At 39.0% G+C, this 27,855-nt stretch overlaps 1 protein-coding gene across 4 annotated transcripts; it reads left to right on the top strand.

Moving 5' to 3' along the window:
* ppp1r13l (protein phosphatase 1, regulatory subunit 13 like) lies at nucleotides 1-27,606 on the top strand. 4 transcript variants are annotated; one of them, XM_058387000.1, is made up of 15 exons: nucleotides 1-189; nucleotides 2,786-2,918; nucleotides 12,106-12,150; nucleotides 13,434-13,527; nucleotides 14,441-14,559; nucleotides 15,317-15,956; nucleotides 16,881-16,973; nucleotides 17,113-17,192; nucleotides 19,895-20,252; nucleotides 20,715-21,196; nucleotides 21,325-21,459; nucleotides 21,548-21,681; nucleotides 21,941-22,107; nucleotides 22,856-23,049; nucleotides 25,758-27,606. In XM_058387000.1, exons 4-15 carry the CDS (start codon nucleotides 13,491-13,493, stop codon nucleotides 25,791-25,793), a joined length of 2,475 nt encoding a protein of 824 aa, XP_058242983.1. In that variant the 5' UTR covers nucleotides 1-189; nucleotides 2,786-2,918; nucleotides 12,106-12,150; nucleotides 13,434-13,490; the 3' UTR covers nucleotides 25,794-27,606. The 4 variants fall into 4 exon arrangements, with proteins under 4 accessions (XP_058242983.1, XP_058242982.1, XP_058242984.1 ...); XM_058386999.1 differs by lacking the exon at nucleotides 12,106-12,150; XM_058387001.1 differs by lacking the exon at nucleotides 2,786-2,918.
* Nucleotides 27,607-27,855: the final 249 nt, after the last annotated feature.

A 27,855-nucleotide genomic window follows, 5' to 3' on the forward strand; every position in this document is an offset into this window, starting at 1 on the left:
AGCAGTGCAGTGGGCAGGACTCCTGGAAATCTCTTCAGTCTAGAGGAATCGTCTGCTGTTTTCCTAAACGGAAGACATGCAGCCTACAATTTTAATCTGGAGGAAACAGACTACAGCAGTTAACAAGGCATAGGAGAACTGTTTCCAGCCGCGACAACAGGATTACAGCCGCCGGGCTGCTTTATAGGGGTAGGTAAAAGCGGCGTGATTTTCTCTTTGGGGCTTTTTAAACAGTGCTGCGCATGCGCATTAACTCAAAATGCTTGTTAAAAGTGGATATCTGGAGCCGGGGGGGGTTTAGATGCAACGCCTGGGGTAGTGAAAGTGTTTTGATGCAAAAGTTGAAACAAAATGTCAGGTTTTTGTATGTTGTGCACTACAAACGAGACAGTGTGTGCGCGCGCGCGTGTGTGTGTGATTAGAAAAGTTACATTAACAGCATAAACGCACGAGACAACAGTTCTGAGTACAAAGTGAAGCTGTTGCTTTTACCACCGTTCAATAACAGCTCCCAGAAAATCCAGACATTCCACAGACCTTCTGTCTTTCTTTTTTTTTCTTGTTTGAAGTGTGTGTGTGTGTGTGTGTGTGTGTGTGTGTTCCGGGAACCTTAATGAGAATCAGATGTTAGCAGATCTCAAGCATCCCAAACTGGTCAGATTGTATACTGTAAAAGTAAAATTTATTTTTATTGTTCTTTTTTTTTTTTTAATTCTAACTTTAAATAAATAAATAAATAAATAAATGCATGCTACCTGGCTGCACAAACACTAGCTGTAGTAACTCTGTTAAAACAAGTATGAACTTGTAGTGTTCCCTGTAACACAGTACTGAATCTCAGTGGAGTTTGGACATTATCACAGACTATGGTAAATATTTCAAGCCAGGTATTGCTGGTGTTTTTGGCATCCACATCAGATTATTCGCTGGATTGTTTTTGTGCAAAGGAGTACGACAGGACCGGCACTTGTAAAAGGAAAAAATACGCAATATGTTATGAAGAAGTGGGGCTGAGTTCTTTCTATCCCAGACTGTAGAAAAAAATCAAAATACCAAGAAGATAAATGCACAGAAAAGACAGAAGCCTTTCGAACCAATAGGTGAAAACTTTTGTTTTTTTGGTAAATGACAGAAATGCATCATAAAGGTAGTTCGTTACTTTTATCATGAACGCGGTTTCATGTGTACCTTAAATTCTTATTATGGTAATCTTAATGCTTATATTATGACCTAAAACTATGCAGTTATTGCTTGCTTGTGATTGCTCATGCATTCATTCGCTTCAGTCCCATCAGTGCAATGGACATTCTCTCGATTATCCAAGACTGTATTGGTGTCTTGTTTGTCATGCTTGTGATTATATTTGTAGGTAAGGCAAACACTATCATAATTATGGATCATTTTTATAAATTATTTATAAAACTGCCAACAACTTGCACAGCACAAATGAATTATTAAAGATGACCAGGCTTGCTGTTATAGAACTTAAAAAGCACCAATACTGGAGACTCCTTCCAAGTTTGATGGAAATGTCTCTTTATAAAATGCTTCACCATATCAAGGATTATATGTAGGCTTCGATTATCATACATGTTGCGACAAGTTGTGAGTTGTCTTCATGGCCAACTCTATTGCCAGAGCTCCTGTTCAATCACCAACACAAATAATGCCATTATTCCAATTATCCAATTATTCCATGAGTTCTTTGCTCGTCCTTTACACCATTGAAAACAGTTGTGTCAGGTCTTAATTGAATTGCAATTACACATTTAAAAGGCTGCACTCTTTTGATTCTGTCATTATAAGCACTTCATATCCATTATCTATGTAATGTGAGTGTTCACACTTTCAGTGTTTGTGCCTATAGTGTATAATCCGTGCTTCCTGCCAGTTTGTAGGCTGTTTTATATCCTATTCTGCTCTTGCACTGTCCCATTGTCTTAGATTATTCCCAGGGTCTATATTTTCAACTTTCCTAGCTTTCCAATCCCTCTAACCTTCTTGTATTTTAGTATTCTACTCGTATTTCCAAGTCATGTAGTGTCCTAGTGTCCTTAATTTCTAGTCTTCAAGCCCATTTGTCTTCTAATCTCCTGATTACTGTAACTCCTAATTTCCCAGTCTTGACTGCAAAATGAAGTAGTGTTAACGTAAAAAAAACAAACAAAAAAAAAACCTGGTTTAATCAGTGGAGATTGAAGGTGTGTAAGAACGTAGCACATTTTGTATCAGACCATCCCAAGCAAAAATATTGGTCCAGGTGTCTGACAGTTCTTTTATTTTTTTATCTAGATGTTCCTTGTTAGATCGATTAGTTGAAAATATACGCTTGGTTTTAGCCTTCAGTTTTACCTGGGAAGACATCCTGTGGAATAAGGCAACATGAAGATCTATGGGAGAAAAGCAAGCCATTTTGAAGCTGAGAAAAGAGGGGGGAATCAATGCACAAACACTGGGCATAGGCAATAGTATAATTTGGATTAATTGGTGTACCGAGTAACAGGCAGCGAACAGGTCGGCCAAGGAAAACAACAATAGCTGATGACAGACATCGTGAGTGAAGAAAAACCCAAAAATAACATTCAGTGACATCACCAACAGCCTCCATATGGCAGCAGGAATGGTATTGCAACCCGGCATTCAAGGAAGACTTTGAGGACAGGCCATACCACAAAATTCATATCACTCATCAGCAATACGAATTAGAAAGCCAAAGTGAGAACTTGCTTCTCATTATAACCTTGTAATTGTTAAAATGTGGCAATAATGTTTGTTTTTTCAAAAGGCAATTATGAAGTGAATCACCATTGAACACTGAATGACCGTTGAACACTGAATCACCATTGAACACTGAATCACGATTGAACACTTGCAACATCGCTGCTGCTGTGCAATCACCTGTCCAACGAAACAACCAGGTAAACCTGCTGGGGTTCGGTTCAGATTAAATGATATATGTGAAAGATCCTTTCTACTTTTCTAATCAAAAATGTTTAGTGCTAGCTCCAGATATCTTGTGTACACAGTTATGAGGTTTAGAAGCCTGAACTTTGCATGCAGTCTGCGAGGGTAAGAGTTCAACAGTGTTATGGTAACGTGATAGGAAGACAAATCTAGAGGATGTACAGCATAATTTGCATACTAAATCCACTGTAAACATGTAAGATATATATATCAGTATCATATTAGTATATTTGCAACCTATAATCCTTCGGCAAATATATCTCAATGTTGCAACAAGCAAACACTGGCACTGAGCCTAAAAAGCTTTGAGATCTGGCTGAGCAACATTGCTGTGTGGTTTTGTTTACCAGCTCAGACATGCTTCTGATGGGAACCTTCTTTGATATTCAGTAATTATTCTGTGGTGACACAAACACACACTATATATATGCTCTGGTGCCAGAATGTTGGGAAAAATGGATATACCTTTTACATCAACAAAGTGAAAGATTTAATTCCTAGTACTTTTTTTTTTGCATCTTCTTTTAAACTTTATAAACAAAGACTTTTGAATGGATTTCTCAATTCATGGGCCTCTGGAGGATTTGTGGTTAGGCTTCGGTGCTCTCACCACCACAGCCTGGGTTCAATTTCTGGCCAGGGATCAAAAACCCAACCACTACGGCTGCATAAGACAGTGTCGGTCCCAAGCCTGGAGGGCATCAGGCATTAAACCTGTGTCAAAATCAAATGTCTGGATTGGGATTGTCTGCTGTTGTGACCTCAAAAAATGAGCATTGACTGATTAAAGCTTAAATGTTGTCAAAGAAACATTTCTCACTGGAAAGTTACTACTGAAGATGAAAGTGTTGAGACTTAAGCTTTAGTGCAGAGTTATATTCCTCAAAAATCTTGCCACTGCTTGCAGAATAGTGTCTCAATATAGGAAATTTCGTGCTCCCAACTTTGTGGTAACAGTTTAGGGATGGCCCATTCTTGTTCCAACATGACTGCACACCAGTGCAACTTGACTGGCCTGCACAGAGTCCTGACCTCAACCTGATAGAACACCTTTGGGATGAATTAGAGCAGAGACTGTGAGCCAGGCCTACACGTCCAACATCAGTGTCTGACCTCACAAATGTGCTTCACAAACACACTACTAAACCTTGTGGAAAGCCTTCCCAGAAGATTACAGCTGCAAAGGGCGGAACAACTCCATATTACATTCATGTGCATGTAAAGGCAGAGGTCCCAAAACTTTTGGCAATATAGTGTATGTTAGGCATTAGACTTTCTAAGAAAAATAGCTTCCTGTGTGTGTCTCCAATCTTGTTTTCAGTGTGTATTGTATGCACATTTCTTGGCCTTCCTGATATCGTTGATAAGGTGCCCAAGTGTCATGGAGGTATGGAAAGGGTACTGCTGGACTGTTCTTGTTTCTCAAGCAGACATGAAATATATCCTGAAATTCCTTGCATGATACCTGTTATTTTAAAAGGTTCTAGTAGGTCTGTTTTCTAACGAATTCTCATGTTTGTTTTAGAAACCTTGCTTCTTGGCTGACCTTATTTTCATTTTCCCTTTAATGTTCTTTTATTAAAGGTTGTATGAATGTAAGTTGACACCAGTAAGTATTTCAGAACTTTAGCCATTTTTCTATGGACCTCAGACAATAGGTGTGCTGACATACTGAAGGTTTGACCGCCTTCTGTAAAGCACAGCAAATATTCATAATGGATTTTGCATGAGTTCATGTGCAAGGAGAAGAGGGGAGTGGTTAGGGCTTCCTGTTCAGAGGTGCAGGATTTACTAATCTGTCTCTTAAACAAAATTCAAGTTCAGGTTTTAGATTTGAATCAGTAAATGTACTGAACTGTGTGCAGCTCTGCTAGGCATGTAAACTTGTTTTTCAGTATTCTCTATGGGTTGCTCGGTGGCTTAGTGGTTAACATGTTCGCCTCACACCTTTGTTGTTGGCGGATCAGGGTTTGACTCTTGCCAGCATGGAGCTTGTATGTTCTTCCCCTGCTTCAGGGGGTTTCATTCCCTAATGCAAGTGTGTACAGCTCAGCTAGTCATCTAACAAGCAACCATTTGAGCTTATCCATGCTTAAACAGCATACTTGGAGGCTGATTAGTATTTTAAAATTGTCTGTCATGTATGAGTGTGTGTGCGATTTTGTGCTGTGGTGCCTTGACACCCTGTCTAGTCCCATGGGTCAGGCTCCAGACTCCCATCAAACTCTGTGTAGGATAAACAAGGCATAAAATGAATGGACGGATGCTCATTTTGTAGTATCATGTAACTTCAGGGGATGGAGACAGCTCCAAAAACCAGAAATCCACCCCAACCATATGATTTGTATAGATAGAATTTGAACCTCTCTATTTTGTATAAATTTCTTTCACACACAATCTACCAGAAAGTTTGATGAGTTAACCCGAAGGTTTACAGGGACTTTGGATGCTGTATGATTTTGGAACTGAGTAAGAGCTCGTTCTTAAGCAGTTCTGTAAGTTTGGGTCTGAATAGCACAGATTTTGGGTCAGATTTTGGTTTATATGGACGATCTGGTCCTTGTGTTATTTTGGTCTGTGTGTTCAGTTGATTTGGGCTCTTGTGGTCTGTTCGTGACTTTTGGTCCATGTGTTAGTTTGGCATGATGTGTGTGATGTTGGAATTGTGTGCAAGTTTGTGACCTTGCATCTGCATGCAAGCTTGTAATTTTGGGTGCAAGTGTTTTTTGATTAGCATTTTCTATTCCGAGACAAAAGACAAGATATATGAAGGAACTGCTTATAAGAATAAAAACAGCACAATGGCAGAAAGTGCTAACCGGAGTCATTCACACTCAAGTGATGAGTTTATGAGTTTGTGTCTTTATTTAGGTTTGTGAGTTTGGGTCCATTAGCAGGTTTGTAAGTCTCTGTCTTTTTGTGGGTTTGTGAGTTTGTGGCTTTATTCAGGTTTGTGAGTTTGGGTCCATGTCCAGGTTTATGAATTTGTGTCTTTATTCAGGTTTGTTGGTTTGTGGCTGTATTCAGGTTCGTGAGTTTGTGTCTCTTTGCAGGTTTGTGATATTGGGTCCAGGTGTAGATTTGTGACTTTGTGTCCTTATGCATAAAAACACATTACATACTTAAAATCTACATAAAGTACATAATGTGTTTTTTCAGTGTTTAATGATCAAAAACATTGCCGTTGTCTGGGAAGATTTCCTGCAAAGAATAGTAATCATGGTGCAGGTGATGGAGCTTCCTAAAGCTTCTCAGTGACAACATTATTAAACATCACGCAAGTTGAAAACGCACCAGAGCCATCAGAAAGACTTCCTGTCAGTACAATTGGCTTTGACGATATGCAGGAGGGAAGTTCATCCAATAGCAACTAACTGCGGATAACTTGCTGAGAACAATGAGGCAAATGTTTGAAGTGGATACGTGCACTGGAAGTTCATTAAATAACAAAAACGAAAATGTCAGAATACCTACTTCCTCTCGGGGAACGTGTGCCGTGTCTGCACGTTTGTTGTAGTTCTTTTGAATGCGAATTTGGTTGGGTCCGAGTTTAGGTATTTGATATTTTTTTTTAGGTTTAAACTGCTGTGTATGGTGTGTTCTGCGTAATAGTTTGTGTTAATCTTTGACTACAAGCCATATGAGTCTGCATGTGTTTACTCCAGAAGTGCCTCATTAGTAGCAGTATTTTGGGTGGATGTTCAGTGTGACTGTTATGGAATGTCTGGCACATGGCTTTGTGAATCATATGATTCGTGAATCATATGAAGGCCAGCAGAGATTGGAGTGGACTTTGTGTTATGCCATTGTTTCACAGCAGCACCACTTATTAAGTGGAGTGCCACCAGCTGCAGGAATGCCAGTCGTTATGTCCTAGCTGATTATTAGTGCTGCTGATCGACATGTACTTCACTAGCTTATCATTTCTTTAATAAGAGGTGAAGGACTAAGAATACCGTCAGTCTAAAAAAAATCTGGTGGGAGGTCAAAATAGCAGGAATTTAAGTATGCTGTTCCGGAAGGGATAGGTCTTTAGACATTGTGTGATGACGGTAAGTGACTCAGTTGCTCAGAAATCTGGGGGAAGTTCATTCCACCACCTAGGTGCCAGAATAGAGACGAGTCTTCATACGTACATACCTTGCATGTACCCTGAGAGATGGTGGGGTAAGTCCAGCAGTTTGCATGATCTCACAATGCTTCAGATGTTTCCTTCAGGTCCTCCAGGTTTCTTCCCCAGTTCAATGACATATACATTTCAGGTGGACTGGTGGAAATGAGTGTATGTGAATGTACCTTGTGATGGATTGTGGAACCTCATACAACGTGTCATTTACCTTGTTGCCCCTTGTCCACTGGGATACCCTTCAGGTGTCATGCCATCCCGCGTAGGACGAGTGGTCCAGAAAATGGATAGATGGATGAATTAGCCCTACTTGTATTTTATCCTCAATATTATCACACCCTTCAGTATTGGACAAATGATAAATTCATTACTTCTCAGTTGTTTTTTTAAGCAGAAAATTAATTGAAATTTAACGAATGTAATGCCTTAGCATATGGTGATCTAGTTAGCTAGTTAAGTGCATTAACAGAGACTAATAACGCCATCATCAAGTCATTATTTCAGCATCAAGGTGCTCATCATAGCTACAAACCAAATAATAACTTGATTAGATAATGATCTAGTCTAGCTGTCTGTGGGTCCGTGGGACCTTTTTAAATTTGTATTTGACAATCAGACAATTCCAAGTAATAATCAGGAAGGTCAGATTTTAGGATGTCCACAGACACACGGAGGAGTAGTGATGTAAGCAGACCAGAAAGTGAATGCTAATGTGAATTGCTATGAAAATTAGTATGACGTCAACTGGAGAATGAACATCCTTACCTCAGCCAGGTCTTGTTCAGGGAGTGACTCATACTTAAGGTCTTGTGTCTCATATCTCCTTCTCATTCACTCGTTCTCTTTCACCTGGTGATGAGTAAACGCCCTACCCTAATGTGACCCTCTGCACAGATAGTAAACCTCTTATCGCATGTCTGGTTTCAGTCACTGTGCTTTCATGGGCCGTTGTATTTCACATGCACTCGTCTAAAGCTCGATGACACAATCCCCCAACCAGTTTATTAAAGGCTCTCCGAAACTTTTTAAAGGTGATATAAAACTACAGTAGTTCCTAAGTGACATATACAGAATCCATAACAGAAACTTTTAGGAGAATCTTTTTTACAATACTTTTCCACTAGGGAAAAAATATCACTTATAAAAGACATTAATACCTGTTTATTAATTATTCTAAAATCACTATGGCCACACTTTCTTGTCATGACAGACTCTGGCGTCTTTTACGGTAAACAAATAAGGGGTTTTGTAATTAACAATGGCAGCTGGATTGAAGCAATTAACATCATCTCTTTGTGCTCTATTATTTTTGGTACCGATCTGCCAGCTTAACATTACTCAATCCGTTCTACTGAACACAGATTATCATATTAAAAATGTCTGATTACATTTTTATCATACTTCTTTTTTATTTATTTGTGATTAAGCATTTTCCTTACATTAAAGTTTTAACAATGCAAAAGTAGTAAATAGATCTAAATTAGACTAGGTCAGTCATAAATTAGACTTTATTTACAACCTGTACATACCAGCACAGTGAAATGGATTCCTTCACATAGCCCAGCTTGTTAGAGGTCAGAGGGAAATAGCAGGGTCAGCCATGATGAGGGCTTTGCTCAAGGGCACAGGAGTGGCAGCATGGTGGTGCTGGAACTTGAATCCTGAAACCTTACGATCAACAACCCGAAGCTTATTATTTTGCGGCGTTTCAGCCACCACAAAATAATACTGTGAAAGGATATTCATTTAAACAGCATGATTAGTTTGGTCTTTCCCACATTTTCAATCCGGGTACGTTGATAATTCTTGGTAAAGCATAAAACATAATTGTCATACTCACTATTCAGAAGCATAACATAGAGAAAACTGTTGACTAGTAAAAGAGGTCCAGTGCCTATAGTGAAAAAATATGATGACGCAGCACTGTTGTTTCCCTTGCATCTTCTCAGCATGTTTTCTGAATGTATTTTTAATTTTATGTACTGAAAAAGACTACTTTAAAAGGGCGTGTCATGTATTCAAGTTATCGTGACACGCTTGTGCAGTATGTTGTATTTTCTATTAGTTACTCAGAATTCCAAGGTCTTGATCTTGACCCTGGGACCTTTTTGTGTGTATGTGTATATATATATATATATACTTTTTTTTAAAAAATTCATTATCGTCTAATAAGATTTGTCCGGAGGCGACTTTTGCTAATGCTCCCTAGGCTAATTCTGTCAACCGCACCCACTTAAACTCAAGTGATGACACTGTTGAGGCGCCGTTTCATTACTGTATATAGGTTGAGCATCATTTTAACAACTTGTGATGATATATATTTAGGGCTTGATGGGTCAGGGTTTAATATAATACTTAATAAACCACTTTAGACCAAAGGATTGTTGATTTCTTGATTATGATTAGAATCGAACATGGCTCAAACAGTAGTTCTGGCTGCAAGGTTTACTGTATAGTAATGCACTCGATCTAATACAAAATCGTTTGGATAGGACTTAATAATTAATTCACAGGGATGATCCAATTAAACAGAGAGGAGAACGGGCAGGCTGGTGAGGTTATAGGAAAATAATCACAATCAGGGTAGCAACAGTATCGCATCTTCTTGTCACATCACCTCATCGTTGATTATTGTCTGAAAACAGTATATTCCATCATGTTTTGTTGCTTACTTATGAGTGCTCGAGGCCTCTTCAGTTTGATTATGAGCTTTTTCTTGTGTTGAACAAAGGACTCGCTCTTAAAGGGCATAAAAAACAGAGACAGAGTTTGACGGGCTATATTTAGAAAAAGATAAAATCTGAGTCAAGCCGATGATTTGGGGAAACAGAAACTTGGGAGGGTCAGGAGGTGAGCCTGAAATAAAAGATTTGGATGACAAAAGCTCTCCAGAGATTCCAGCTGCTTTGTTCCCATACACACACAGACACATAGAGAGAGAGAGGGAAAGAGAACGAGAGAGAGAGAATGAATTTGAGTAAGAGAGAGAGTGAGTGAGTTCTTGGGAAAGAGAGAGAGACACATATGAGGTGAGGGAGAGTTTGATTGATTTATAGTCACATTATAATCCTAATCCGTTAATCCTCTCCAGCCTCCCACAGCAAATTTGTGATGAAAAACCCCCTTATCACCTGTCTGCCCTACACTGGAGCTACACTGGAACAGTGGATTGTAATGGCACCGAATTCAGCCAAATTATTAGTCACGCATCTATGCTTGAGCTCTCGGGTGACTAATAAATTCAGAATGGACAGCGAGAAAAGTAGAATGAGGGGTGCCGAGCTGAATACACAAAACTTTGCAACCTGAGCTCAAATCAGACACATGGTGAAAGCCATGAAATAACAATCTACAGTGAAGTCATGCAGAAGGTGTTGACTCTAAATAGCAGCCTGATAGAATGGTGGGTGTGTGTGTGTTTGTGAGAGAGAGAGAGAGAGAGAGAGAGAGAGAGAGAGAGATAAACAGACACCGTTGATGTATGCACTTGACAAACACCGATAAGAGTAAGACACTGCTATGCTGGAATGTACTGGACAGACAGACACACACCTACTTTAATGCCACACAATGCTACAATATATGCATGCAGAGACATTCTAGACAACTGTCTGCCTCCATCTGTTTAGATACGCTCCGCCCCTGGGTGTGAGAATCTGGTGTGCACATCATTTTGGCCATATAGTGTCTTTATAGAATAAACCAGTACATGGTGCAAAAAAAAAAAACCCAGTAAGAACTAATTCTTCAGGCATAAACACCTTGTTCAGCGGAGACTGGCCAGACTGGTTTGAAATAATCACCCTTTACATCTGTCTTGAGCAGAAAGGCATCTTGGAATGAACATGTCAAACCTTGAGGAGGTGCATGGGCTACAACAGCGGAAGACCACAAAGATTTCCACTCCCATCAGTCAAGAACAAGAATCTGTGAGAACAGACTCAAGGAAAACAGATTAGTAGATTAGATCATGTAGATTAGCAGAACCTTATTTACTTATATCCAATCTTAAACTGGTCAGATTAGGTGAGATTTCAAATTGCACAAAGTTTAGAAAGAAGCAGGATTTCCTATTTTTGTATGTCATGCATTTATTTTAGGAAGTCAGTTGCTTCAGATTGTCTTAAAGATGTATGCAGGTGCAGCTGAATTATAAATACTGTACATTTAATGGTTTACTGGAACCAGTTTGCCAGCCAGTAGCCCATGCTGTCCTATACTACACATTAGGAATAGTCGAATCTATCCATGAACCCCTTTGCTAATATTCATGTCATACTAGCATCCATAGTAACTTGAAACCTTATTCATCCCATGAATAGCAGTGTACCAGATGGTTCCTTGTGCTGCAGGTGGAAGAATGAGTGTACAGCATCACCAGCTGCTACAGGTGTTTCAGGTTATGGCTGCATTTGTCTGGACTTGCAGCTCATCCACCCAGTGTAGGAGCAACAACCAGGGAATTAAAAGACGCCACTAATTAGTAGTGCAATCACATGAGCACATCAGGCTACTGGAGCTTCACAAATCACATTTGTTGTTGGCTTTTAGACTTCTAGTGAGATGTTGTGATCTGAGTTCAGTTTGTACTTTCCCATGATTTATGTTTGCATGAGTTCATGCAGGAAGAAGGATGAAGTTAAGCTCACGGACTGAAATAGAGACCTGTTTGTACTTGAACTAGTTTCTGTTACTGAGGTCACAAAATGAATGGGTGCCTGAGTTGGCTTTGAGTGCACAATCGCTGGCAGGGTGAGGCCGAGAGCGAGAGAGAGGAAAAGGAGGAGCTGTTTGCCACACTGATATTGCTCAGCGAGGCAGGCCCACGGATTTATGGGATACTGGAAGAAGTCCAGAAACACAGTGGTGAATAGAAAGCAGTTTTAAAACAAAGCTGAAGTAATAAAGCATTTAATAAATGTCTCCTGAAGCCTGGAACAGACTGGGTTTTTTTTTCTAAGAATGTTATCTAATCTGCATGCTCTTATGTGTTTTCTTTACGTGAAACTATTCAGTTTACATGGCGAGAATTGTGACATCTGTGACTCGGCTTTAAACAGGTAACGCTCACTTTCATATTGTGTTTTTTCAGTGATTTATACAGTTGGCTTTAGAACTGAGGGCATAAAGCCTTTATTATCGCCGCACATACATTTACAGCACAGTGGAATTCTTTCCTTCAGATATCCCAGCTGAGGAAGTTGAGGTCAGAGCGCAGGGGCAGCTGTGATACAGCGCCCCTGGAGCAGAGAGGGTTAAGGGCCTTGCTCAATTGCCCAAAAGTGGAGTTTGGTGGTGCTGGGGCTTGAACCCCGATCTTCCGATCAACAACCCAGAGCCTTAACCGCTTGAGCCCCTTTAATTCTAGCTGAGCAATGGCTTTATCAACTTCGCATATATGGATCCTGATGTTTTTTTGCCCATTCCTCCTGGCAAAGTTGCTCACATTGTGTCAGATTAAATGGACTCTATTGGCAAACAGCCTTGCCATAGATTCTTAATCAGGTTAAGGTCTCAGTTTCTTCAGGTTCAAAGTTTTATTTTCTTCTAAGATTGCTCTGAATTCAGTTCTATCCATCTTGTCCTCAACCGTGGCCGTTGTTTTCCAGTCCTTTCTGAACTCCCAAACCTAGTTTTCCCAGTTCCTGTTCATGGAAAGCACTCCCAGTACTCTAACAGGATGCTACCATCATCATGCTTCATTGTAGTGAAGCTGTCCTATAGGATGATGCTGGGTTTTTACCTTTGCTTTTCATTTGAATCCTGGTCTCATTTAGACAATAGAGCATTTTGTATCTTTATAGTTTATTTATTTACAGTCTTCGGTAAAGTCTAAATAGAATACTATATGGCTTATTTCAATAATAGCTTTCTGCCTTGTGTATAGCTTCTCCCATCTCATCTTGGTTGCTTCTTTGAATTCTGCTTTCCAAACTAAGACATTTTCTTTCCATTTTTAAATAAAGGAATTAATGTGATGGCCAAAGTTTGCTATCTATTTTTTATAACCAAGATCTGACTGATGTTTTTCCAGAACTTTATGCCTGCTTGTTTTAAATATATATTGCTTCACAGCAATAGGAATGAATGTGCATGCAGTGAAGACATTTATAATGTTTTTTTTTTTTTATTATTAATTATTTTGCAAGCTATACTGATTTCCCTCCTATGTCATGTTTTGTGTAGATTCATAATTACAAATAAGTACGTTTTAGATCCAGGTTATAGCACTACAGTTGAAAAGAAGGAATTCTCATAAAAGGCAATGTTGTTTCCTTTCAGATTTTGGAAAAGGCTATCTGAATTGATGTGTTTTAACTTGTTGTCTTCTTCAATCACCTAGGAAGTGTGTTGAATTCGCCAGAAGTCTTGCAGCAACGTCAAGAAAGAGCCTGAAGTCATGTCCTCCAACAATGCTTTTAACAGCAACTTGCTGTGTGAGAAACTAACTTCATGTCTTTTATTGTTTGCCGTTTTCATTTTCTTATGATCCTTTTTTCTACTGAACCATGTTAACCTACACAATAGACACGTCGGAGCAAGTGAAAGGAAAATTAAGTTGCGTGCCAAAGATTTTACAACATTCAGTGAAGAAGAATTCATTCCATTTCAGGGCTTTTATTTGCCATGACATGCTACTCAGCACTTAATATTGTTAGTTCCAGGTTTGTCCAGTTGCTTAATAATGTTTTCTCCAGTTCCAGTTAAGTGGTTCGTAATCTTAGTTCCAGTTTCTTTCATGTATATATTATTCATGTATTTATTTGCATATCCAGATTCTTTATATATTGTCTTGATTTTAATCAAATATTAAAAATTAATGGTCCAAAAGGCTATATGTGTGAAATAATAACAATAATAATAATAATAATAATAATAATAATAATAATAATTACATATAAAATAATTCAATCTAATATTACAATACCAAAAAATTATAATTAATTAATTGATTGGTTGATTGATTAATTAATAAATAAATAAATAATAAACAAGCAAACAAAATCTAGTTTTGATGGTGTCTGGAACACTTATTTATGTGACTAGCTTACCATGTGAGTTTCTGCTGGATGCATGAATAGTATAAGTAATGATTTTACACAATTTGCCTCAACTAATACATCTGAACTCAGTTAAAAGTATTTATTGTGCCAGCATTCCTGATTTTCTCTGTATTCTACCCCAAAATCTTGAAAACATTAATGTGGGCCTTTAAAAAGGGGGGGGGAAACAGGAGGCGCTGATGATAACATCCATTTTTGAAACTAGGGATGCAGAGATGTGGTACGGTTCTCTGTGTTGTGTAGTCTGGGGATGGCTTTGTTGACTCTATGTTGTTTTCACCTGTAGTCCAGTCCATCACAGAAGATCTGAACGCGTCACTGGCCACGGCGGATGAGCTCTCTCGTGAGTTCAGTTCCCTCCTGCAGGATATCTCCTCTAACGGCAATGCAAGCTCTACAGCACAGGTAACTAATTACGCTTAACTTACTGCTCTATTCTCCAAGCTGTTTATTTTATTTATGAATGAACTCAGGCAATATCTGGCTCAGGTTTCTTTTTCTTCATGAAACAATAGAGAATGGCAGTTACGTAAGGAAAGCATGCAGTATGGCAGTTACATAAGAGTGCTCCACCAAAGACATATGAGTTTGTATTTAACAGCATAATTACTGGCCTCAACTCCTGCTAGCTCTCTAAGTGATTGCTGTCGTAAACCAGTTAAACGTGTAAGTCTCAAAACAAGAAGCATGAGGCATTTTATTTTGCGTTCTGCTGTTAGCTAGTTGTTCTGTCAAAGGCACATGTTTTTTCCGCTCTCTAAGAGAATATCTTATATCTGCAGCTATGAACTTCTTTTTTGTTGATTTTCTTTACCCTGGTTTGTCTAGTTCCACCTTCAGACTTAGCTTAGATTCTTAGCGCTAGTTTTCACTTTTCAGTGCACTTTCGTTAGCCATCAGTATCATAACCTGCATGGAAGCCATTGAAACTCCTTCTGTCTCTTGCTGCATTTCCCCAGCTAATATATTCTTATGCTAGATTTTTTTTTCACGATTCAAGATATGTTTTCCAGAGGGAGAGTAGGTTTGATTATGTTTAATTGTTTATTGAACATTAAATAATATAAGCAGAGGAATTTTATGAGGCAGAGCCTGATTTATTTTGCAGATAAAATGCACCTACTGTGTTCTGTTGAACTCATCATTACCCTTTTTATGTTAGAGCCCCAGCTCAAAACCACAGAACAACACCAGCTCAAGGCTACAGAACAACACCAGCTCAAGGCTACAGAACAACACCAGCTCCATTCAGACTAGCACCAACACCAACAGTGGTTCCACTGTCAATATCAGCAGAGATGCAGGTGGAAATGCCCTGAATAGAGGCACCATGTCCTTCCCCCAAACCACATCTCCCATCAGAGTTTCAGAGCCTAGCATTCGCTCATCAGACTCTTTCTTTACCAGTGGTAGAGAAAAGACCTCCCCAAACCCACAGGTCTTTCAGTATGCCTCTACTCAACCTCGAAACACTCGCACTGAACCTGTCTATTCACATGGAACGCTCACACCCCCAAATCTGTCGCCGCGTACCCCACGCCGGGCATCGCCACTCCCAACCAGGTCGCATGAACGGAACTTGAGTGGCTCGTTCAACTTCGCTGAGCTCACACCTACCTTTAAATATGAGCAAACATCTGTTCCTAGCATGCTTCATGTCCCAGTCAATCCAATGGCTTCACTTGACTCATCCTCCAGTGGACGGAGATCACCCAGGCTGGACAGAGTTCCCTCTCCTGGACCTTTCAGCCAACCGATAGCGAGCACGTTGCCACGCAGTTTCACTCCATTTAAATCTACAGGTAAAAATGTACAGTATGTTTAAAGTCAACCATCTTTCGGATTATTTGGTAAATTACATTGCTTGAAATGAAGATAAATTTCCCTTGTATGCCAGTCAGACACCCTTATCCAGAGCAACTTATACTATTTGCCAAAAGTATTGGGACACCCCTCCAAATCATTGAATTCAGGGGTTTGATTTGACACCCTTGGTTCCAGTGAAAGGAACTCTTAATGCTTCAGCTTCATACCAAGACATTTTGGACAATTTCATGCTCCCAACTTTGTGGGAAGAGTTTGGGGATGACCCCTTCCTGTTCCAACATGACCGCACACCAGTGCACAAAGCAAGGTCCTAAAAAGACATAGATGAGTGAGTTTGGTGTGGAGGAACTTGACTGGCCTGCACCTCTACCCGATAAAACACCTTTGGGATGAATGACTGCGAGCCTTCTTGTCCAACATCAGTGCCCCTGATCTCACAAATGCGCTTTTAGAGAAATGGTTAAAAAAATTCCCAGAAGAGTTGAAGGTGTTGTAGCTGCAAAGGGCGGACCAACTCCATCTTAAATTCATGTGTATGTAAATGCAATCGTCCCAAAGCCTTTTGGCAACATAGTGTACAGGGAGAATGCTAAAAAATTCTACCAAAATCTTTTCAAAATTTTTTTTAGCACTGACACACCCAAAGTGTAGATACACCCAGGTCAGCCTTGAAGCACTAAACAAACAGGATTTTTCAAAGAATTTCAGTCCAGTGTTTGAAAGTGCTTTGTTGCTGATTGTATGTGTGTGTGTGTGTGTGTGTGTGTGTGTGTGTAGTGTGAGTCATCATGCTTGTCTAAAGGCAGCTTTATGTAAATGTGTCAAGGTTTTTTGTGTTTCCTTAAACTCACCCACTGTAATCCCTCTTTAAATTCACTCTCACTGCCATTTTCTATCAGATGAGAGTGTACCGCGGCAGAGCGGCCCGGCAAAATGGAACGAGACGGACCTGGATGTTTCGTATGAAAGAAAACCGCACCACACATACGACAGTAAGTCTGCACAGCAGATAAGAATAATCATCTGCCATCAGTGTTCTGGAACATATCTTTAGCCTTGACCAAGATAAACTAAGCGTAAGATAAGCGCTAGGTTTAGAACAGCACTTATTTTGACCTCCTCCCATTCCAGAGAATGAGTGGATCAGACCTTCTGTCCCCAACAGCAACTGGAGAGAGTCCAATCTGGATTCACCCACTGTACCTCGAAAGGTGTGTGTGTGTTCCTACATATGTGGTGGTGCGTGCATTTTCATGCGTGTGCATTTGTGCTTGTGTGTTCTTGCGTCTGTCCGTGTGTGTGTGTGTATGCGCAAGTATGTGTCTATACGTGTGTGGGCTGTGTGTGTGGATATGCATTGTGCTGGTCTGGTCTGATATGCATGTCTGGCAAGTGTCTGGTAGAATAGCAATTTTCAGATTAGTAACATGCATGTGTGTGTATATGTGTGTGTGTGTGTGTATGTGTGTGCGTGCAACGGTGTATGTCTGTCTAGTGTCTGGTAGAATAGCAATTTCCAGATTAGTAACATTGTGTCAGATTAATAACTTGTGCGTGTGTGTATGCGCGTGTGTGAATGCATGTATGTGCGCACGGTGTGGGTGTGTACGCGCATCGCTGCATGTCTGTCTAGTGTCTGGAAGAATAGTCATTTCTGGATTAGTAACATGGCGCCCTTCCCTACAATTAACCTGTAAGTGAATATTTATTATTAGCCGTATGTCTTCTGTATAAATGTCTCTTTCTTAATAGTGACAGGGCAAGATCCGAGGTCCCGCAGCCTCATTTGGTGTGTGTAGGCCCACTCTACCGATCAAAATTTTCAACTGGCTGTGAATTCACTACAGATCCATCACACAGCTTGTGAACACAGGCTACAAATAAGTGGTATTTTATTTGTTCTGTTGGTCACTGTCACTCGAAACAAGTCACATTCACATCCAAAATAACAATTTAGAAGCACATCAGGACTTTTTTTTTCGCTGGGAGAGGCGTAACCAGAAACTAATTTTAGTGGGAAATATTTGAGTCAGGATTAGTTTCCCTGATCTGTATAATTAAATTACGTGAGTCATTTCAGGTGTATATTCGACAGAAGCAGGGTGGTGAAGACACAAATGTATTATTTAATCATTTATAACACTGTTAGTACTAGCATGAATTCCTCTACATTACACCTTATTATAAATAATCATATACTCGTTAGAATAGGAGCCTTTATTTCATCATCATCATCATCATTGTCTCCCGCTTATCCGTAGCTGGGTCGCGGGGGCAGCAGTCTAAGCAGTGATGCTCAGACTTCCCTCTCCCTAGCCACTTCCTCCAACTCTTCCGGGGGAATTCCAAGGCGTTCCCAGGTCAGCCGAGGGACAACAACCTCAGAGCATTAACCACTTGAGCCACTTGAATAATTTATATTAAATCAGGACATGTTATAAATCCTGATCTGCTTTTTTCCAGTATATTCCAGCAGGCTTATCGATCAGTACTCACCTCTATGAGGCTCTATTTAAAAGATTTACAAATACCTAAATTCAATAGAGTCACCATTTCAAATTCACCTGATTTGTGTGGAAGTCTTTTAAGAGAAATGTATAATCTCTGATATAGAGTCTTCCGAATTTATCTGTCAGAGAAACCAAATGAAAAATGAAGGCAACTGCTGGGGTTCAATTAACTCATGCTAGCTTTTAGCTAGCATATCAGCCCTTGACATCTCTCTGAAGAAGAAGAGCAACAGCAGAACTATCATAAACCCATGGGCTCACACACACCCCCTTCAGTGAGGCAGAGGTACTGGCTGCCTCAGCTCGTGCTTTTTCAGTGCAGTTTTTTGTCAGATCAGCAAGACTAAGTTATGTTATAAACATACGTGAAATGCATTACCTAGGCTATGGAGAGTGAGAACATATCATAAAAGTGTCTATAAACATTATATTGGTGACATACCGAGAGATAGCAACCGGCACATGCCAATTACATACGCTCAATCCAGTTTATGAGGGATTACGCAATATGAGGTGAGGCTAAACTCATCACTGCCTCGTCGACATCACGTGTCTCCCGTGTACTTGTACAGGGAATAGGCAAATTCAGTGATTTTGGCTAAAAAAATGATTGAATTTAGTCATACAGACATTAAATTTATAGCACAGATCAGTGGACGAATGTTAATATTTATTTTAGCATTATTTGTTTTTTACTTTTCATGACAATATCTGATATCTGCCTCACCTACCTCCCACGACAGCACGTCCCGGGTGACACTAGAGACACCTCCCAGAAAAATGTACAGGAACGGCTTCTCAAAGAAAACCTTGCCATATTAATCATGACACTTTTTAAATCACTTGACATGGTGTTTACTTTTTAGGATTAGGTGTATCCCTAATAGATTTAGAGGTCAGGGTTAAGCTAACCGGTTTTAAACTTACTCATCTTTTCTCCATAAGCACTTGAATCGGCCAAGACGTTTTTAGCAAGCACTATTTGATTATTTTGAATGTTGCACCAGAGAGCTGAGGCTAAACTCTCGTGAACGCAGTTTTATATATAATGAATTAGCTAATAAATAACATAATAACGTTTTCTAATCAGATAGGGGCAGGTGTGGGTGTGTGTGCGTTTTTCTTGCCAAAGTTGGTCATGTCTGTATTGACTGAGATCATCAAGGTCCCGTGGATGCCATGGGACAAAACAAATAAGTCACATATTTATTTTCATGCTGGTGTGATCAAGTCATCAGGTATGATGCTCAAGGGACAGAAAAAGACCAGTGAGATGTGCAGATTTACAGTTCATTCGTTCATCCTTAGTTAAAATGAAATGAATTTATTTTTACTTCTTTAATGGTCATGATGTGTCATTGAAGCTCCGTTTCAACCCCATCTTCTAAACGTTCTGCCCACAGGATCCTGTGCCCCGTCATCTCCCATCAGGTGACGGGTCCTTGTCTAGAAACACCCGTATCTCTGTGCCCCCTGATCGTGCCTCACCCACCCAGTCATCTTTCAACTCTCAGCCAATCATCTCTCGTGTCTCCATCCCGCCTGCATCATCCGGGCACCGTCCACGTAGACCCATCCCCCTGTCTGTCATTATGAGGCTCCAGAACCCATACTATACAGCAGCCACCAGATATCCATATGACATAGAAGGCGAGCGAGATCTCAGCATGCCACGCCAGCCTATGCCCCTGCCCCGAGAGTTTCTTTACCACTTTCAACCCATCCTTCAAGAACAGAGACCGCCGGTCTTTTATCCAGAAGGTACTAAAGACAGTACTGTATGTTAGAAGTGGAGTTTTATCTATGAGTTTTTTCCTGTTTTCCATTAAAAATTCAACGGAATTGCCAGAATCTACCCAATATGGGAGGATTGAAGTGGATACATGTGTTTGTAATGAAATGCTGAAGGGAAATTCCAGGAATCTGGGATCAAAAAAAGACCAAACATTTGTATTAATAAACAAAAGCTATTATGGGTGTTTATAAAATTCTTAAAATAGAAGCAAATGTGCTTAAACTCTCCATGACATAATACTCTCATTGTAACAGCAGTTGATCAGTATCAGTGTTTCTAAAATGTACACCCTTTCTATAGAGTCATATCTCTACTCTTTATTATTATCCTTATAGTAGTTATATGATATGCTGAAGAAATTGTAGGTATTACAGTATTGTTCATCTGCTAATATTTTGGTATGTATGTTGTTTTTGTTTTTTTGTCAGCCCCCAAGTCAGGCTACGTGGAGCTGGTAAAAATAAACTCCGGTAATAAGCCGTCAGTGCTCCCAGAAACCCCGGCACCCTCAGCCGAGCCAAGCAAGGAGTCCAAAGTAGAGGTTAACACTGACGATCCTGATGTGGAATCGGCTCCTCGACCCCTGAGCCCTACGCGCTTGCAGCCAGTGGTGGCCCCAGAAGCTCCCGTTGTCCCTGATATGGACATGTTGCTCCAGATCCGAGCTGAGATCCCACGTGCCCTGAAAAAACGAGGCTCCGCCGACCCTTCCCAGAGCTTGAAGAAGAGGTCCGTCATTCAGCCCAACCAGTACAAGCAGATGATTAAAAAAATGTTCCACCGGAATAAACCCCAAATAAAGAGTGAGACGGGAAGCGAGAGCAGCTCCTCAGATGGAGAGGAGAACACACCATCGATACCACACCCAGTTTCACCTGTCCTGAACACAACTCTTTCACCCCAGCAGAGGGTGAGGAGAGACTTGTGTGATCAAAAAGATTAATAATAATAACTATAAAAGCTAGCGTATTTTAAATTGACAGACGCTATCATCACCTGGATTTCTGGATCAGCAATGTGTGTCTGTGTGTGTCTCAGGGTATTCAGTCAATCCTGCGGAAGCCTAAAGGAAGTGGCGCAAAAGGACAGCGTGCTCGTCTCAGTCCTCTGGTGCTGCTGCTGGATGGTGCTCTGGTTGGGGAGCTGGAAACGGTGCAGAGAGCCGTGCAGGAGGTCAGTACACACAAACCTCCAACACACCACACAAAGTGCATAATCACCTAGATGTCATTTCTATGTAGTAAATACATTTCTTTGCTAGATGAGTGACCCGAGCCAGCCAAACGATGAGGGCATCACCGCCCTTCATAATGCTATCTGTGGTGGACACTATGCTGTAGTGGATTTCCTCGTACGCATTGGTGCCAACGTCAGCGCCCCAGACAGTCACGGATGGTTAGTTTCACACCCTCAATTCATTTGTGTATGGTTTGTGCGTATGTAGCTTTGTATGTAGAGTGAATTTGTTTAGTGTGTATTAGAAATGGAAAGAAATACTTTGATGAATGGATAATGTGCTGATGTTGAGAACACAAATTGGAGGTGTACTATTTTAAGATTGTTTGTTACAGTGTTCATTCATTTTTACAGACTGTGGCATTGCGGTACACCTCTAATGTGTATCTGAACTCTGAATGTGTGTGTGTGTGTGTAGGACGCCCCTGCACTGCGCTGCCTCCTGTAATGACAAGAACTTGTGTGAGTTTCTAGTGCGTAGTGGAGCAGCCGTTATGGCCGTGACGGAGAGCGATGGAGCCACGGCGGCGCAGAAGTGTGACCCGTACGCTGTCAGTTATGAAGAGTGTGAGGGCTTCCTCAGAGGTAAGGGTGATCTCATCAGTTACTGGACACATGTCCACAACAGAAATGCAGAACAAACCTTTCACATTCAGCGTGTCTCGACATGAGTGGTTAATTACAATCGAGTATATGAAAGTAAATCAGTTAATGCTATAGATAAAAGTTTTAAGACACGTTATAGCTCCTAATTAGAGGGATAAAAAACAACTAGATGTATTGTTTCCAATAAACAATTATTTATTTATTACTTCAATTCTTGAAATGTAGATTATTTAAAATGAGAACCAGATTTGTAAGTATATAGCGGTATATAGTGAGATGGTGGGGATGTGGTAGCTTGGAGGTTAAGATGGTGGATTACTGATCACAATTGCGAGATCAAATCCCAGGTCCACCAAGCTACCTCTGCTGGGGCCCTGAGCAAGGCCCTTAAGCGTCAATTGCTCAGTTGTATAAAAAGTTAGATAAAATGTATCTGGATAAGGGCGTCTGGCAAAATGTCGGAAAAGTAATGAGAGAATTTCAATTTGAAAAAAACTATACTTGTATGACATGCAGTGAAATGCTTTATCCACTGTCACTGCTATAAAAATGGAATTGCAATAATTATAGAATTTACCTATACAGGTAGCTATGACTATTATGATTAAAGTATGTGTGCAATTGTGTGCATTATAGTGCAATATATGCTGCACTTGGTGTAGTCCAGAAATGTCTAAGGTGATATCTGTACAAGTAGTAATGCAGGTGTACATGTGTGTGATGTCAGGAGTGGAGGAATCGATGGGTGTCGATAACAGCGGCGTTCTGTACGCTCTGTGGAGTTACCCGGCCCAGACACATGATGAGCTGAGCTTCAAGGAGGGAGACATGGTGACCATCCTGCAGAAACCCGAGGGAATGGACTGGTGGTGGGCTTCGCTCTGCGGGCGAGAGGGCTTTGTCCCGAATAATTATTTTGGGGTAAGAAGACATATTGTTGATATTATATGTACTGTACAAACATGGATCCGGCAAGATTGTTAGTAATGATACTAGATCTTCTAATTAGCTGATTATGAATTCATTTAGAATATAATATAATAAATATGGATTATACAATTAATTAGTAATAAGGATCATAATAGTAATAGTAATAAGGATCTATTGTACATTCATATATTCATTAGTAATGATACTAATGTAATGTTTAAATGGAATTTATATAGATCGCACAGTTTATATTGTATCATTTATTTAATGTATCATTTATATAATATGAATTTACATATTATGAACATTTATTTTTATATAATATGAAATTACTCTATGCATTTAAATTTATATAATACTCTATACTATATGCTTTATTTTACAACTCTAGGTCATGCAATAAATCTTTGATATTGCTGCATTTAGTGTGTAAACATGAAGAATGGCACTAAATAATTATTTATATAAAAAAATAGATTAGTATCGCTAACCTTGTTTAAGGAATGAAAAACAACAATTTAGGAAAATAATCAACAAGGAAGTGGCATGATAATTATGAAACATCATGTTAGAATTTTTAGATTTAATTTAGTTCTTTAATGTTGTGGAATATCCTTGAACAGTTGTTTCCTTATCAGCCTCCACCTTTTGTTTTCTCTCAAGTGATTTTGAAAAATAAACAAAAAAATAAATAAAAATAATAATAATAATAATAATAGTTCCTAAGAAACCAGAAAACCCTCCATCTAAAATTTTTAATGTTAAAGCTTTAAATTTCACTGTAACACGCCACTGACACTGTAGACTCCTTCCATAAATGTTACATAAACATAAAAATCTCACCATATCGATGAGTACACACATTTTTAAAACCTAGTGGATTTTTAAAATATTCACCACGGGTCATTACAGGTCTGTAAGCTATTACTGCAGATATGATAACATATATTAAAATATATTATAATGCAATGCTTGCTGCTTGCTCTACTATTATAGAAAATGAATCAGAATCGTCTGTTATGTAATGCAGTGGAATCATTTGTAATAATTAATATAATGTACAAACACTGACAATATGTAGTGTATAATCATCCAGAATACAGCGTATACATCCCCCCCCCCATGCGAAAATCCCCTGTTTGACTGACAAAATTTACCAAGCGCATGTGTTAAACCAGGGTATCTATTGTGCGATGAATGAATAGCAAGTATGCGGACTTGTATTCATGACAAAAATGAAAGACAAGCAATGCTTTTCTCTTCATGTAATTACAGGTCTGCTATAATAAATTATAGAGCTTTTAGCTGGAGCTCTGTTCTCTGACAGGTCTCTGACTCCACCTGAATTACCCAGATATTTTCCTGTCTGGCCACTTGTTGGTGAAGCTTGAATACATTATACAGCCTGGATAGCGTAGCATTTCTCACATCTTTATTTCAGCTGAGGAGTGAAAGGACTAATGGTGGCTTGCATGTTAGGATCTCAGAGTTGTGAGGTTTGTCTTTACATAGAGAGGGATGCATCAATATATATATTTTTGTAGATGGAGTATGAGCAAATATGTTCAATACTGACACTGAAACAAGTGTTAAGCAGTCGGGGCATTATCTAGCTCTGTTTATGATGCTGTGCTATTATTTTATGTTTAAGATATGAGTCATGGTACTGTACCTTTTAATGGACAAGTACTCAGTGCTCGCAGAACTGAAGTACTCTCGTGTGCAACGGTTTCTCTGTTATTTTGCTTTCATAATAATTTACAGTATCTCGCGCTAATTTATTTTATTTTATTTTTTTATTGACCATGCTTTACTTTTACTTGCACTCTTAGGTTGTACAGTGGTACATCTTAATTCGTTCCAAAATTCTGGTCGCAAACCGAATAATTTTTCCCCATAGGAAATAATGTAAAATGAATTAATCTGTTTGAACTCGATGGCTGATCTCACAACTTTTCCCTTTTTGCCTGATTTCCCCTTTTTCGGAGACATGGCTACTGAAATTATGCCACAAAAGATTGCGTAGGGTTATAACACAATCTACTCACAGATGATGCTTTCAAAACAGACGACCCGTGGAAACCGCTTCATCTCTATTGTCTATGCCAGGGTACGCCGCATGGAAGCGCGTGCGGTCACAATAGTTCTTTTCAGGTCGGGTCGAACACAGAAATATATTTTTCAAAAACTGAAAATTTGTGTTGAAAATACAGTTCACATTAACATTAGTTCGAATGTTGTTTCCGAAATGTTGATATTCGTTGCAATCCTGTATGAAACAAGAACCTGACGGTCGAGTCGTACACCGAAAATATTTTCGTACACCGAGGTCAAATTGACTCGAAAATTCAAATCGGATTCCGAAAATTCGAACACAGGGGTGGTCGAGGACCAAGGTACCACTGTATATTATAACATAAAATGCAGTATATTTGTCTTGATGGAAGATGCTATAGTAGCTCCTGTCGATATTTTCACAGAGCATAGTTTGCGTGATTGCTTTAACTGCTATCTTTAAATCATGTTGTTGGTCACTATCCTGGCACTGTACTCTAGGCTTACGCCACATAGTATCAGATAAGAAGCATTTTTTTACGTGTACAAGTAATTCAGCATTACATCAAACCAGTACCTGATATTAGTATTGGTGTTGGTTTTGTCTTCTTGTCTGATCTTGTATTTCCTCTTTTACCCTACAGCTTTTCCCAAAGGTGCGTCCGAAATCACTGTGCTAGACGTCCATCTACAGGAAAAGCTCCCATATTACACCACAGAATCACTACAATACTCAGTTATGTTTTTGTTTTTTTCTCCTGTAGTTATTATATTTTCTTGATTATGCAAGTTATATCAAGGGCTTGGACATAGAGGGGCTTAAGTCACATTGTAGACAAAACTAGTAGAAAAATATCTATCTAAATCTCCTGACGGGTTTCGGCTGGATTTAATCCCAAAACTCCAATAGAACATATGAGGGTTGAATTTTGACATTGTCTATTATAATTAGTTATGAAACGTAATGGGCATGTATTTCAACCAGAACCAGAAGTAAAGCAAATCTAGCAGTTTTAAAATCAGGTTACTTGAATGAAAAGGTGTATTATATATACGTGTATTAGGTTTCAAATGTAGACAATGGAATTGGAATGATATGCAATTCCATTGTCTACATCTGAAACCTAATACACGTATACAACAATATCGTAGCCAGATTTAAAAGACTTGTAAGGAAATGAGTTCTCACTTTGATTAGCAAATGTATCCACACCGGTCTGTGCCTCATCACCCGAGGTAAAAGTCACACCCGAATAAATAAATAAAACACATCGTCGTCTCCTCGCTGTTCACACTTACATCAGTATGGAAATTATCGCCGATTACTTCATCGCTTCTGTTGAGTAAGATTCTTGTTATTTTGTTTTTTGTTAGTTCACATTTACACATTTTTAAGTGCTTCTGATGATAACGTGATGACATTCGCGTGACAGGCAGTATGTTATAACGATATGAAAATAATTAGACTTCTATCCATTTCTCTATGGCACATAGCTATCTAATAAATTAGCCTTGTGTGGAAGATACACTTGGCTTTGCAAGGTTTTAGCCACAGCAAGGTGTAATAAATAAATATATATATATATATATATATATATATATATATATATAGTTTTGGTCAAATATATAGAAAAAAGTTTTTATTTTGTCTACTTTCTACTGTTTACGTCTTTTGTGGCCAGAATTCAGCTACATTAATATCTGACAGGTTTTCCCAGACACCACACACACACACACACACACACAAAATGTTTAAATGTCTTCAAATGTGAACTTTTTCTATATTATAAATGATGGGCTGAGTAGCTGCAATGCTAGTTACCTGAAGGTTTTGTGTTCAAATCCCCTAAATAACCTTTAGCTGCTATGTTTGGATTTGATTTTTCTCCCAAGTGAATGTATATGATCAGTATGAGATCACAGCGAATTAAATCCTTGCCATCTATCAAATTGGATAGGAATTGATTCATTTATCATCTCAGTATTGGGTTTGGCTGTGATTATTGGTTTTCTGGTGTGAGTGTGTGTGTGTGTGTGAGAGAGAGAGATTGTGCATTAGCATTATATAAATGTATCATGATCTGATTTCTATGTATTAGAGATACACTGAGTTCCTATTATTTACTACTCTAATAACCAATAATCCAAATTTTGTGTACAGGGCTTTTCTTTCTTCTCTGTTATTTTAGTCATCATGTAATGTTTCTCATTAATCCTGTACAGTATTTTGTTTACATTGCATTTGTAATATCACCATTCATATAAAGGAATGCTTTGCTATCACCTTACATATTAACTTCACCTCCAAGGGCTGTGTGTAAGAACGAATCCCCATTACAAATAATTATGTTCTGCTAATTGAGTGTGATATTAACGTAGTATTTAATGTGATGTGTGTCTGTGTTATTGTGTTTAGGGAGCGTGTGTGTGTGTGTGTGTGTGTGTGTGTGCGCATGCGTGTATCTAGCTGGCACAGGCTGTTACATGAAAGTAACCTTATTGTATTTTCTGTAACACAGTAAATAACAATAAATATTAAGTGTATGTGTTTCATTTCATTTGTTATAAACTACAGCAGAACTGGTATTAGGTAAGTGGATTTTGTGTGGCTTAGCAATACATATTAATAATAATATTAACAACATTTTTTTAAAATAAAAAAATAAATAATAAAATTTAAAAAACAATTAATTAATAAAACAAAAAATAATTATTAATTATTTATAATTTATAATTATTAAA

The sequence above is a fragment of the Hemibagrus wyckioides genome, linkage group LG04, assembly GCF_019097595.1.
Source record: "Hemibagrus wyckioides isolate EC202008001 linkage group LG04, SWU_Hwy_1.0, whole genome shotgun sequence".
Taxonomy (NCBI): domain Eukaryota; kingdom Metazoa; phylum Chordata; class Actinopteri; order Siluriformes; family Bagridae; genus Hemibagrus; species Hemibagrus wyckioides.